At 42.8% G+C, this 13,678-nt stretch overlaps 1 protein-coding gene across 1 annotated transcript in view; it reads right to left on the reverse strand.

The window, feature by feature from the left end:
- LOC149363695 (uncharacterized) overlaps positions 1–13,678 on the reverse strand; it is a 143,300-nt gene that overhangs the window by 30,820 nt on the left and 98,802 nt on the right. Inside the window, exons 69-87 of the mRNA XM_089573657.1 lie at positions 13,555–13,623; positions 13,389–13,451; positions 13,239–13,301; positions 13,075–13,137; positions 11,704–11,886; positions 10,640–10,822; positions 10,458–10,526; positions 9,439–9,507; positions 8,659–8,841; positions 7,803–7,868; positions 7,618–7,686; positions 6,943–7,122; positions 6,668–6,736; positions 5,382–5,654; positions 4,322–4,387; positions 2,733–2,915; positions 2,547–2,627; positions 1,799–1,978; positions 805–1,059 (exon numbers count right to left, since the gene is read on the reverse strand). Of these exons, the coding sequence (XP_089429783.1) occupies positions 805–1,059; positions 1,799–1,978; positions 2,547–2,627; positions 2,733–2,915; positions 4,322–4,387; positions 5,382–5,654; positions 6,668–6,736; positions 6,943–7,122; positions 7,618–7,686; positions 7,803–7,868; positions 8,659–8,841; positions 9,439–9,507; positions 10,458–10,526; positions 10,640–10,822; positions 11,704–11,886; positions 13,075–13,137; positions 13,239–13,301; positions 13,389–13,451; positions 13,555–13,623 (2,367 nt within the window). The remainder of the gene's footprint in view (positions 1–804; positions 1,060–1,798; positions 1,979–2,546; positions 2,628–2,732; positions 2,916–4,321; positions 4,388–5,381; positions 5,655–6,667; positions 6,737–6,942; positions 7,123–7,617; positions 7,687–7,802; positions 7,869–8,658; positions 8,842–9,438; positions 9,508–10,457; positions 10,527–10,639; positions 10,823–11,703; positions 11,887–13,074; positions 13,138–13,238; positions 13,302–13,388; positions 13,452–13,554; positions 13,624–13,678) is intronic.

The following is a 13,678-nucleotide window of genomic DNA, read 5'->3' on the forward strand; positions in this document are numbered from 1 at the left end:
GCAGTGTGAGGACATCAAACTATACTTGTCTACTCAGCTGTTATAGGTTTGACTCTTTATTCAGGCCACAGATATTTTTCAAAATGGGCAGTTGTCTTGTAGCTTTTTAAGCTGTCATATGCACACATGGCAAACTCAAATGCTCCAGACATTGCTTGTTCTACTTTTCTTTGCTTTTACACTCTTATGGCCCTTACTTATTACAACAAAAGACAGCATGCTATTGATCTTTTCACCTGTGCTTGTTCCTGCCCCTGTCCTCTCTTCTCACTGATGAGATGGAATACAATGTCTTCTTCATCGACCCCATATAAAGCAAATTATGTCCACTGTATGCTACATGCATCTCCGAACAGTCTCTCATCAGCCCTGCCCTGTGCCAGCCAAATATAGCCATGTTATCCCAGAAAATTTAATCTCATCAACTTAGTTTATTATCTGCTGCCCCATGGCCACATTTTTCCTCCCTTGGAATCTACTATGTTATTCTAATGAACCACCGCTCATCTGTTCCCTTCAAAACACCCAGGCCTCTTTTCTCCTCTTAATTGCAACTAGGATATCTTCAACTTGAGTTTGTTTTCTAATCTTTTCAGTCTCCTGTAAATCTGTTCATCTAAATCTCTTCAGTGGGAATAATTGAAGTGCTTCAGAATCTTTCCCAGCTCAACTGGTTTATGGAAAAATTTCCAACTGGTTCCAGTTGGAACCAACAGGAATCCAGCTGGTTCCAACTGGAACCAACTGGAAATTGTTCCATAAACCATTTGGGCTGGGAAAGATTTTCGCCAGGGGGAGACTCACGTTCAGCACAGTGGACCTTGGGATCTCCTGTCAGTCCTGGTAGGCACAGGCAAACAGGGCGGTGGTTTGCAGCTCGGCAGTCGGTGTTGCTGCCGCAGACACCAGAGAAGCTGCAGGGGTTCTGGCAACGGTTGCGGATGCAAGCCTTGTCATAGGCACAGGCATCATCGGTGCGACAGGCATCAACGCAAGACCCCTTCTCGCAGATGCGGCCGATGGGGCAGTCGCTGTCGTGGTAGCAGAATTCTTGCCGCGCTGAAAGTGCAAAGCAGACCAGAGGTTTTAGGAGGCTCGAAGAGCAATTTGTGCCTTAAGCTACGCAGGAAATGCTGAAAGAGCAAATATACTGACCAAATATTTAGGGGAATCCCCCAAGGTGGAGTAGATTTGTAATAAGGGAGTAATTACTCATTGACGTCCACCCGAGCGCAGCCATACGGCCACAAAGGAAAGCTATACAGCTTTCACAGAAACTTCGTAGTTAAAGAAAAACTTTAACTACGAAGTTTCTTTAACTACGAACTCTTTAACTACGAAGTTTCTGTGAAAGCTGTATAGCTTTCCTTTGTGGCCGTATGGCTGCGCTCGGGTGGACGTTAATGAGTAATTACTCCCTTATTAGCAAATATACTTCAAACGTTCTTTAACCGTCGGTCAATGGCATAAGAATAAGTAAGAAGCCAGCGTATAACATAGCACAGTCATTTTAGACCGCACGTCATTTTTCTTGTTGTGAAGACAAAAATTACAGCAATCTAAAGAATTTGGACCACAACTGCAGCATGCATACTAAGCATTAACAAAAATTTTTTTGCAGTGCAGGGTGTGAGATGTTGCATTGAAATGCAGTGAAGCGACACAAATCCAACTTCTCACGAAGTTGGATTTGTGAAAACGCTAATGCTAATTAGCTAATGAAAATAACTGCACTCACTGATACGCTAATTATACTGAAAGGATGAAGGGCTTAAAGAAAAAAAAAGTGTACACTTACACACAGCACACTCAATGTTGGGGTCACCACTGAGTCCCGTTGGGCAGGCACAGACTGGTTTGTGGCTAACTGGTAGGCACTTGGCGTTCTTACCGCAGATGCCTGGAGTGCACGGGTCTCGGCACTGACGGTTAATGCAGGCCTGGTCGAAGGGACAGTTGTCATCACTACGGCATCCCTCTGTTCGGCAAGGGAAAAAGAGAATGGTGTTCAACTGCTGTGGAGGATGACTGTACCAACCAAAATTTTGCTTCAGAGTGCTAGGTCTTAAAGGTAAAAGTAATGGTAAAGTGGGCAGCTAAGAGGACATGTGAGAGATCCACGGCAGTTTTGCAAAAAAAAAGATATGTTTACACTGGCTTCTGGTTCCCCAGTAATTGGGGCTTCAAGAATCTATAAAACGAAACTTGGTACAACAAAGTCATTATGTGCTAATCTGTGCGAGTATGTCATGCTTAGGATGTTCTAATCTAGATAACACACACTTCTGCTAAAAAAAGCCCAAGTAATCACTTGAACCAAACAGAGGAACTGCATCCCACTGCATTTAGCCCTTATCAGTGCGAGGACAAGATGCTGGCACAGGCATGTCTTCATTCAGTCATGGCTGAGCCAACAAAATCAGCCGATTTATCAGCATCTTTAGCAACTCCTCAGAAAGCTACACCTCGTCCAATGGATGCAGTAATAACCATATGGGCAGTTCACCTTGCTCCCAGTAGTGCTCCATCCGAAATTTTGCACTCACCAACACAGTAGTGTGCTTCACAAATCCTTCCAACATAGCAGTCCCGGTCGTGTATGCATTCTGGTGGAGGCCTGATTTCAACTGAAAAATACGAGTGGTGCAAGACAAGTAAAGGTTACTTTAGTGTTGAGCAAAAACAATGGGAGGCACATACTGAAGACGAGCATGTATAGCCCCAAAACTCACTCTTGCTGCAGAAGTCATAGGGGTTGCCCTCGTAGCCAGGTTTGCAGGTGCAGTGTGGTCGGTGGACTACCGGACGACAATAAGTGTGCCGGCCACATGAGTTTTGAATGATGCACGGGTTGACACACTGTGTGTTCACGCAAGCCTTGTCAAATGTGCAGTCAGAGTCGCTGCGGCATCCAACTAAGGGAGAAGGGGACGAGGGGTGGGAAGATGCCGTCACGTCACAAGCATTCAATGCCGTGTACCACCACATAACTGTGTGCTATTACCTTGCCTTAAAGGTGCACTGAAGAGGAATCTGAACTCGCCTTTTTGCCGCGGGAACTCGATCTACACGTTCCGAGCATTCTTAGAAACTTCGACTTATTGCCCTGTGTGGCCGATTTTTCTAATTAAATCGAATTAACGTCCGGCTCCCGCCTTTATTTTTTAATTCTCCCTCTACGGTGGGCGGAGTCGACCAACGCGTGGAGTGCCTTTCAGCGAGCTCTGTGGAGGCTTTGCTTTCGCTTTATGTTGTTTTTTAGGCTTCCATGAATAAATAGTTTCATTCACAGATAATATAGCCGCAAAATAAGCCTGCAGAAATAAAAATACTCGCGGACTATTTGCTTCTGCGGATTACTACGCATTACTCCGCCGATGGCAGAGCGGCAAGCCGCCACGGGACTGGGTGAAAGGCACTCCGCGCGTTGGTTGACTCCGCCCACCGTACGAGGGAGAATTAAAAAAAAAAAGGCGGGAGCCGGACATTAATTCGATTTAATTAGGGAAGCCGGCCACACAGGTCAATAAATCGAAGTTTCTAAGAATGCTTAGAACGTGTAGATTGAGTTCCCGCGGCAAAGAGACGAGTTCAGATTCCTCTTCAGTGCACCTTTAAGGGGGGACACTGGTCTTTAAAAGAAAATTTTATTAATCAAGATATAGTAATGAAAATTTCAGGCCACATGTATTTTTGTGTGCTGATTTTAGATATGTCATTTAATTTCGTGTAAAACAATTCCTTGAGCACTTGTGCAATTTTTATGCAAGTCTTTTGGAGAGAGCATATAAGAAAATTTGCTGCAGGAAACTCGCTGAAATGCATGCCATTGGGCTCTCTTGACACCAAGGAATGCAATAAGTGTAAAATTATTATCCTGGCTATCATAGAACTTGAGTTATAGGGTACTGAAGCTGCCACTTCAGAAACAGGAATACACACTTTTCTTCTCATTTCTGAAGCGACAACTTCAAAACTCTATAACCCAAGTTCTATGATAGCCAGGATGATAATTTTACCCTTATTGCATTCCTTGGTGTCAAGAGAACCCAATGGCATACATTTCAGCAAGTTTCCTGCAGCAAAGTTTCTGCAAAACTTTTCCCAAAATACTTGCATAAAAATTGCACAAGTGCTCAAGGAATTGTTTTACATGAAACTAAATGACATATCTAGAATCAGCGCACAAAACTACATGTGGCCTGGAAATTTCATAACTGTGACTTCATTAAAAAAAAATTTTTTTTCCAAGACCAGGGTCCCCCCTTAAGGACACAAAATTATACATGTTTGTGTATCTTAGGAAAGGAGAGGGACTCACCAACACACTTTCGCCTTTCACAAATTTCTCCAGGGTTGCAAGAAGAATCGGAAGAACATCCATCCACTGGAAGGCAAATTCATTTAGTTTCAAAAGATGATATATATGACGCAGGCACATTTGACCATAACAGCCATGTTAAGACTTTTTTGCTGGACCACTCAGCTTTCCACAGTGCACAAATGCTTACAGAGCATTAAAAAAATTAAGCAAGTTTCTCATAAGTTGGCCGCAAAGCAAACTTCATAGTTTTATACTAGTGAGATCAAAGCTACATTACAAACAAAGTTCATAAATACTATTTTGCAACTCTGAGCTGTCTACTATAAAGTTTTATTTGCGACAAATTGTTTAAGTACTGTCTTCCATAAGCGTGGTGATGCTAGACTCAAGCTTTCCATACACGAATGAACTAATTCTGCAAAATGAACTGAAATTCACGGCTGCAGCTTGTCCAGTTAGCAAAGAGGCACATTCAAAAACTCAATAATTTTTCTACAAGTACAGCCTTTTCCTTCTATTAAGTTGCATGCGTGTATAATATTAAAATAAGGTACTGCAATGTGGTATCTTCTTCGATTTCACATCTTACTTAGTCCAGATCGAAGAACAATTGGTTCCAGTTGGTCCCAACTGGGAACTGTTCCATAAACCAGTTAGGACCAGTTAGAACCTGTGTTCCTGCTGTAAAGATGCCAGAATGTAAAACTACACTGCTGTACATGGCAATAGGTGGCAACAGTGAGCTGCAGTACCCGAGTTCGAATCGGACTGCTGCAGACGCGTTTTGATGGGGGCAAAACGCAAAAGGCGCCCATGTGCTGCGCGAAGTCAGTTCATGTTAAAGATCCGGAGGGGGTCGAAATTATTTCGGAGACCTCCACTACTATGGCACCTCTTTCTTCCTTTCTTCTTTCACTCCCTCCTTTATCCCTTCCCTTATGGGGTGCGGAAGTCCACCGAGATATGTGAGACAGTTAGTTCCTTTCCTCAAAACAAATGTTCATTTTCAAAGCAGGGCTCAATTCAGAGATAAGCTAGTGCATTCCACTCCACTCACAGATGCAGATGCTGTTGCGGCAGATGTATCCGTCAGCACAGGGCTCCTCGATGCTGCACTCAACCTGTTCCGGGTACTTAGGGGGTGGCGGCACAGTGCAGTGGACTCTGGGGTCGCCCACCTTATCCCTGGGGCACGTGCATGTGGCTCGGTGGTTCTGTGGCCGACAGAGGGCGTTGACACCGCAGATTCCCCGCTGATAACAAGGGTTGCGGCAGGCACCCTCCAAGCAGGCCTTGTCGTACGGGCAGTGTTCGTCAATGCGACACCCAACTGGAAAAACGAGGTGAGAAGGCAGCAGATGTCATCTGGGCTCGCAAGCAGCCTGGCAGACACCAATGTGCACTAAAACTTCCTTGGATGTCCTGAGGACGTTTTGGACGTCTGTGGGACGTCCAAGGGAGTTTTGATGACCATTGGTACAAGTGTACAAAAACCACATTTTTACATCAAGCAGCTAAATTGAAAAAAAAAAAAAAGTTATGAGGTACAAAAATCTCAGGCCTGACAAGGCTTGCTGGTAGCACCAGGAATTGCTGCCGAGTATACCACATTAAAACTGACGGCAACAAACAGCTAAATGAAAGATCCTTCCGCCAGTCTATCTGCTCTGTTCATTGGTGTCAAGTAGCTTTAAATTTGGCATCAGTGAAAGTGACCTGATGAATTTTTTCCCAACTCAAAAAGCAGACTCTCGCCAAACATTAAATCACAGAATCCAGGCATTTTGGGAATCCACTCAATACCTTTTACACAGATAAACATCATGACTGAGCTTGACATATGAAACAGAACTGCTGTACAGTGACATCTCAATAAGGGTACATTCAGTTCATTTCTCAGGTATGACTTTTGCTAAATAACAAGCCAATTAATAACTTTAATAAAAGAACCTTAAGAAAGGAAATGTAGCTACAGAAATTTTCATTAGTAATTCATATTGCTGCTTTAAGAATTCAATCTTTCAACTAAATCACGTAAAAAGTGTTCTGTGGATATTTAATGAGAAGACATTAAAAGAAGTTTAATTTGATGCTGCAGTGCGGCAGCATTAATATAAGACAAGCAGAATCCCTATGTCATCAAGAAAACAAAAAAAAAGCCAAATAAGTCAACTTAGGTGATGCCGTAATGCATAAGTGCTGCCATTTTGCATGCTTGTACGCTTAAGGCCAGTATTTAAAAAAAAAATAAAACGATGACAAGCTTCTGAACAACTGCATAGAAAAACTGAGTATATATGCATTTACAATCTGTATGACACGAATAAGAATATGATTTCTCACCAATGCAACGGTTGCTGATGCAAATCTTTTCAAGTCCACAATCCTTGTCCGTGTGGCATTCAACCGACACTGTGGAATGATGCAGGAAGACACAAAAAAGACATTTTGCGTTTTCAGCTCCTTGGATCCTTCTGGAAGTTATTAGCACTGTAATCTTGACATACAGAGAAAAATTATACTATACTTGTTAAAATAAACTAAGCCAATCTCACTGAACTGTGCCTATCTTAGATGTGGCACAATTGGCAATGAAACAAGCAGGCAAGTACACTGACCTTCCTTGCAGTGAACCTTGGCGTCGCCCTCAAAGTTTGGTGGACAGCGGCACTCAGCAGAGTGGCTAATGGCCTGGCAGTGTGCATTGACGCCGCAGACGCCCGGTCTGCAAGGGTCCTGGCAGAATTTGTCTCGGCACTCCAAGAAGAAATCGCAGTCGCTGTGCGTTCGACACCCGGCTGAGGATGGAGAAAAAAGTGGCAAACTTCAGAACAAAGCGGTATGGCAACACCACGAATCAGCGAGCTGAAGCCCTTGCATTCTAAACTAGACGGGTAACACCATCAACTCGCTAGAATCCTGAAATTGCCAATTCTACCGTAGTATGCCACTGTTTGGCGCTCAATGCATGCAGCATGGAAAAAATTTTACACACATGGAGCCATTTATACTGTTTTGTGGGTCATTGCTATTCCTCAGAAACATTGCTTGTTATCATCCTGATTTTCCACACAGCGGGAGCACGTATAACAAGCAGGAGATGATTTATCACAACAGTTCGTCAAAAATCAATACTCTATACACACATCTTACATATGCTCATAAAAAGCTGAAGGGCAGTCAAGGTGAGTTCAAAGGTTTTCATGCTCGACCAAATCACGTATGTTCGCTTGACGTATATTCAAATTGATAAAGAAGGAGCTGTTTGGAATATTGAGGTGAACAAGTCTCACCGACACATCTTGTGTTGTCACAGATTTCACCCCGGTTGCAGTCGTTGTCAGATGCACAGAAGTCGGAGGCTGTAAGGGTCGCATTAGAGTTAGGACACGGTGTTGTCAGTTTGTTTGATAAGTGACGTGATACTACAAGTGTGCAGCATTTCCTAGGAAACTCAAGCAAGCAGTTTCAAACTCACGAGAGCATTGGCCCCGAAGACAGATGAGACCAGGCAGGCAGTCTTCATTCACACGGCAGCCTTGGCCTGAAAAGAAGAGTGAACACTCAGCACTGAATGTAAAAGCACCATTGGTGCTGACATTTTTACTTTTTATAATAAAATCATGCACCAGGTTACAGCAGCATGATCAAACATAGTGCTATAAACTAACTTTTAACCTGTCAATGCTTATGCTTGTTCATTTCACATATACAATTAATGTTCAAAACACAGTGTCATCAATTGGTGCAAAGTTCTCTAAAAAAAAGTGAAAAGAAAGATTCAAATTTAAAAAATGCCTTCAGTTACACAAGCAAAATGAGAAAGGTAAGAAAGCTGCAAATGAGTATTCAACAAAGTTAAAGCCTGTAGCAGTGCTGTCACTATTTTCTCTAAAAACATAAGAACAAACATAAAGTGTTTCTTAACAAGTAAGTGTGTGACAGTTTTGTTTTACACAGTACAGGACACCTAGCATGTGGTAAACACATCCTCATTTCTGTGCAGGACATTACAAAGTGCTGCAATGCTGATTTTTAAATACACAGCAGCTGCCTGGCGAAAATCTTTCCCAGCCCAAATGGTTTATGGAACAATTTCCAGTTGGTTCCAGTTGGAACCAACTGGGTTCCAGTTGGTCCCAACTGGAACCAGCTGGGAATTGTTCCATAAACCAGTTGAGCTGGGAAAGATTTTCACCTGCTCATGCAGCTATCATTGATTATGTACTAACCACATTGCATGGCGATAATTACCTAGTGCAATAATATAGTGTTGGCTACTAATACTAGGCTGCAAATGCAGGGCACATTCCAAAACCAGCACACTCGCTTACTTTTCTTGCATTCGAATTGAGGGTTTCCATTGAAGCCCGCTGGGCAGAAGCAGTGAGGACGGTGGTGTTCGGGAGTGCAGTCAGCATGGATGCCGCAAGCTCCCCGGATGCTGCATGGATTCTGGCACTGACCCTGATAGCAGCCCTGGTTGATGGGGCAGTTGTGGTCACCACGACAACCATCTGCAAAAGAAAGGAAACAATGAAACGTTCCAAATGTCCATTTTTATAAAAAACAGACTTACAGAGGCATGCACATGCATACGTCGAACACAGAAAGCTGTGGTATCCATTATATATGCTAGACTTTAAAAGGGTGCACTTAAATGTTGTTCAAGAAATTTTTATTCATCATCTTGTTGGCTGACAAACAGATCACTGCATCTGTTTGTATACTGCAATTAAAATTTGGCTGAAAAAAGAAGTGTGACCATTATATTTCTGCCTTTTTTACAACATCATCAACTACATTGTTAATCTACATGAGTTACTAAATGCAAGAAGAAAGATGAAGAAATTATCTAAAAAAATTAAGTTGCAAGGTTAGATTCTCTCAAATGCTGTAAGTGTTCCAACATGGAAATACTTTGTATTTGCTATGCAACAGCTTTTCCAAACCGACAGTCTTCACTGCAAGAATAGATTTTTTTTTTATTATAGCCTGTGGAAAAGAAAAAAAAGAAAAGACTTCGCTTTGACTAATACAGCATTTTTAGCCAAATTTCTCAGTTTGTAAAGCTCACAGATGAACATAAAGAAAGAGCAAATTGCTTTACTTACCAAAGCACCGGTGTGACTCGCAAACTTTTCCAAGGGCACATTCATTGTCAGTGGTGCATTCCACTTTGGCTGAAGGAGAATTGAGAAAGGAGCTTGAGTAAGAACTAAGGAGTAGAATATGACAAATAATGCACCTATTTATGCATATAACTGCACTTTTGAAAGATATGTGCTGTCTGTACTTGGGGTCCCAAAATGAGGCATAATTTTTCATAACAACAATTGGGTAGAGGTTGGGCTGCATTTTTGTTGCATTAACATTGTTCTTTAACAATAATATTCACAGAATGCACAGTGCCCACAAGCAAGTTTTTTGCTCGCACAATGAGAAGAAATTACAAAACAAGATGGCATTCTGACATGATTTCCTAGCTTGTTGTTTCTCATGTCTAAAGATTTTTTTTATGTCAAGAATAATTAAAATAAATCTTCAATCGTGCTGAATATGATGGGCCTTTGCATGTAAAACCATTAAGTTCCTTCGAAATTTCCATTTTTATTCATAATTGGAGTGAGGTCAGCTAGTATAGCTCTTACTCATCTTAATTGTATAGAGCTAGCAAAATGTCAGATAGAGAACTAATAAGTCAGTATGAATTTCAAAGGGTGTGCTTGCTACTAGGAAGGTGCTTTGTCAGATGCAACGGGTTACTGAACAAAAGAATAGTAGATTATTCACTTTTCCAAATGATCCACAGCTGGTCATGAGGTCGCATAACTTTTTCGTTTGTGGTAAATGTTACATCTCAGAGGTCAGCATCATGTGAGGCTTGCATTTGCAAAAAAAACTCTTGGGCCGTACCATTCTTCGCTGAAATGTTAATGTTTACAATGTGCGCTGACCTTCAAGCTGCCTTAGTAAATGCAAGTTTGAATGTCGGAAACAAGCTCATGACGATTTCTACAACACTATCTTGCTGCGTCAAGATTCTGGAGCACAAATTGAGTTTCTTCGCAAAATGAACAGCTGTCCTTACAGTGCACCGAGAGTCTGCAAAAATAAAAATGCAAGCACTTACTTATGCAGCGCCCATTATCGCACGTCCTCTCAGGACCGCAGTCGTGTTCCCGGCTGCAGATGTCAGGGTCTAGAATAACAAAAAGATTTTCATTGTATATAAAAGAAAACATGACCTAACTATGCTATGAAATAAAAAGCAAGGCAGTGTGTAAACAAGTGCCTGTGCATGCATGCACTAACCGGTCAAGCATTCGGTGTACGGGTCGCCCAAAGTCTGTGGCGGGCATGTGCACGTGAGACGGTGGTTGAGTGTCTTGCAGAGTGCATTCAGGCCGCAGGCACCGACAAACTGGCAAGGGTTCTGGCACTGGCGGCTGATGCATGTCTTGTCATCAGGACAGCTGACATCTGACCGGCAGCCCTCTGCAGGTAAATGAGCAAGGTGAGACATCCTAGTCTGACATAAGCACTAGTTAGATTCGGCATCTTTCATTATGCTAACATGAACTTCTGATCGATATAACGTTTGCACACTTTGCACAGGCCGACGCAGTGGCTCAGTGGTTACGGTGCTCAGCTGCTGACCCGAAAGATGCGGGTTCAATACCGGCTGCGGCGGTCAAATTTCGATAGAGGCGAAATTCTAGAGGCCCGTGTACTGTGCGATGTCAGTGCACATTAAAGAAACCCAGGTGGTCGAAATTACCGGAGCCCTTCACTACGGCGTCCCTTATAGCCTGAGTCACTTTGGGACGTTAAACCCTCGTAAACCAAACCAAACTTTCCATGGATGTCACAAGTTACACTAAGATCATACGAGGCAATTTCGATTCGCAAGACAACCCATGTGAAAAATATCTGTTTTTGCTCATGCAACGGCATGAACCGTTACATGATGAAAGCATTTATTAGACGACAAAAGCAGTACAGATTGAGCATTGCTCATTTCAGGTGGAACCCTACAGCCCAACTGTACAGAGCTCTGTGGAGTGTAATAGTACTGCTATGTGCTCTATGCCGTATGTAAAATACCAGGATGAGATTGAAGTGGCCATTTTTATTAGCCCTGTCGAAGCGGGAAAGCATAAATCTTCATTTACCAGGAAAATTTCGCTCACAGTTTCCTGCCACAGGCAAAAGCAATATTGCAGAGCAGTACATATCATCAATCAGAGTATAGTACAACTTCAGTGCAGTGCATGCTGTGAGTCCACTGTGACTGACAGCACATGTACTAAACTTCTATTATCAGCTAATTATGCTTGTGCAACTAACGTAGGCAGAAAATTAATGCTAGCACTCACCAATGCATCTGTAGTTCTGGCAGATCTTTCCAACTCCACAGTCGGAGTCTATCACACACTCCACCTTGGTGCACTCCACGTGGGGGTCACCCGTGTAGCCCGAGCGGCAGGTGCAGTATGCGCGGTGGTTCACTGGCTGGCACTGGGCATTGGGTCCACATGCTGTGGGGCTCGCACATGGGTCTGCAGAGCACAAAAGGCATTTTTAAGAAAGTGCAACTTGTCTTTGCATGAATGGAGGGTATCTTACATGCATCATCTGAGCTTGTACTAGACAGCCTTCAGGTAGGCCTGCCATTCAGTTACGAAATACTTTTGAAATATTGCAAAAATTTTGAAATGAAATACCTTTGAAACAACGAAATTTCAAGTGAGTAGCCAGTACATAGGTTATGTAGATCAACCTCACCTAGGAAAGGATTTTACCTTTTTGTAACATAATGTTGGCTGGCGTTGTATGTTCCTGCAATGACACTTCATGCAGTATGACCCACTGTATTGACCAATTGGTTAGTTAAAACAACCAATGATGGCTCAAATGCTAAGCATAACATGCAATAAGAAAACAAAAATTCAGGGGGGCACTTTGTGGACCTAAAGTGCGGTGAGGTGAAAGCCTTAAGCGCGATGTTGCTGCTTGTGTCACTGATGCGTTGTTAAGATGTTAGCTTCGCCTCTAAGAGTGCAACGTGACAACGTCTTTCAACACTGCCAGGCAATCCATAGAATGCCATCGCCGGTTCCTTGCTCATCGGTAAATTGGTTTTTGAGGGAAGGAAATGTGAGGAAGTGACGCGCCTTTGTTCATTCCAAACCATCGAGCTGGCATGGCGGAGTGGTTAGCATGCTTGTCTCGCACTCTGGAGACCGGGTTCGATTCGCAAACTCGACCTATTTCCTACTCGGTTTTATTTATTTATCTGGCCTGACTAGAACGGGTAATTAGGCTAATTGGGTAATTAAGCAATTAACTAAACTCAGTCCCACTTACTTGGAGCATCACTATGCGATCCCTTTAATTGGTTGCATGGTTACTAGCCAAAGTACAATTGGCCCCGTTTGAAATTCCCGCAGTGTGACGTCACGACCGTTTCGACCAATTGAAAAGCGTGACATTTCTGTCGACAACTCCTGATTACAACGATGAGGCATTAAAGGCTTTCGCCTTAATATTAAACCTTAACAAACTGCAAAAAAATTTTTTTTTTGCCAAGTATCTAGTTAGTGGCTTACTGTTATACTCTTACTGCTATCAGCATGTCTTAAGCCTTTGCAATGCCACTGAATAGTTTTAACTGTAATATACCACCAAAGGTAAACGAGCAAAACAGTTACATTTTGTAACCGTCAAGGCACTGAACAGTCACTCACTTATGCACTGGCGATTGATGCAAGTGTCTGTTGTTGGACAGTCAAGATCCGACCGGCAACCAGCTGTTCAAGAAAAAGAGAACAAATAGTTGAGCACAAACGACATGCTGAAATTTCACATTGCAATACGGAATGCAAAATAAATCACACATGGAAGCACTCACGAAGGCACAGTCCTCTTTCACAAATGTGGTTTCGTGGACACAAGGCATCGGTAGTGCAGATTACTAAAATTGCGAAATGAGAGAAAGAAATTCAAAACAGGCCAACATTGCTGCAACAGCGAAATGCACATAACTAGCATTGCTACTCACAGCTGCACCTCTCTTCTACACAGCGCTCGTTGTTGAAGCACTCATTGTCACTACTGCACGCAACTGGAGATTAAAAGAAACGGAAACCAACAGAGTGAAGCATTTCGACTTTTAAACAGACGCGAATGTCTGACATGACAATTTATCACCCTGCAGATGACCTCACCTCTACAAATCGTGGCTTCACAGTACCCTCCGAGTCCACACTCGTCATTGCTGTGGCAGTCCTTCGATTCTGAAAAATTATGTAAGCAAAGTATTGACGCCGGCCCATTCACATGCTTGTGCAA

This window comes from Amblyomma mixtum, chromosome 2 (assembly GCF_055824585.1).
Source record: "Amblyomma mixtum isolate Tamu chromosome 2, ASM5582458v1, whole genome shotgun sequence".
NCBI lineage: Eukaryota > Metazoa > Arthropoda > Arachnida > Ixodida > Ixodidae > Amblyomma > Amblyomma mixtum.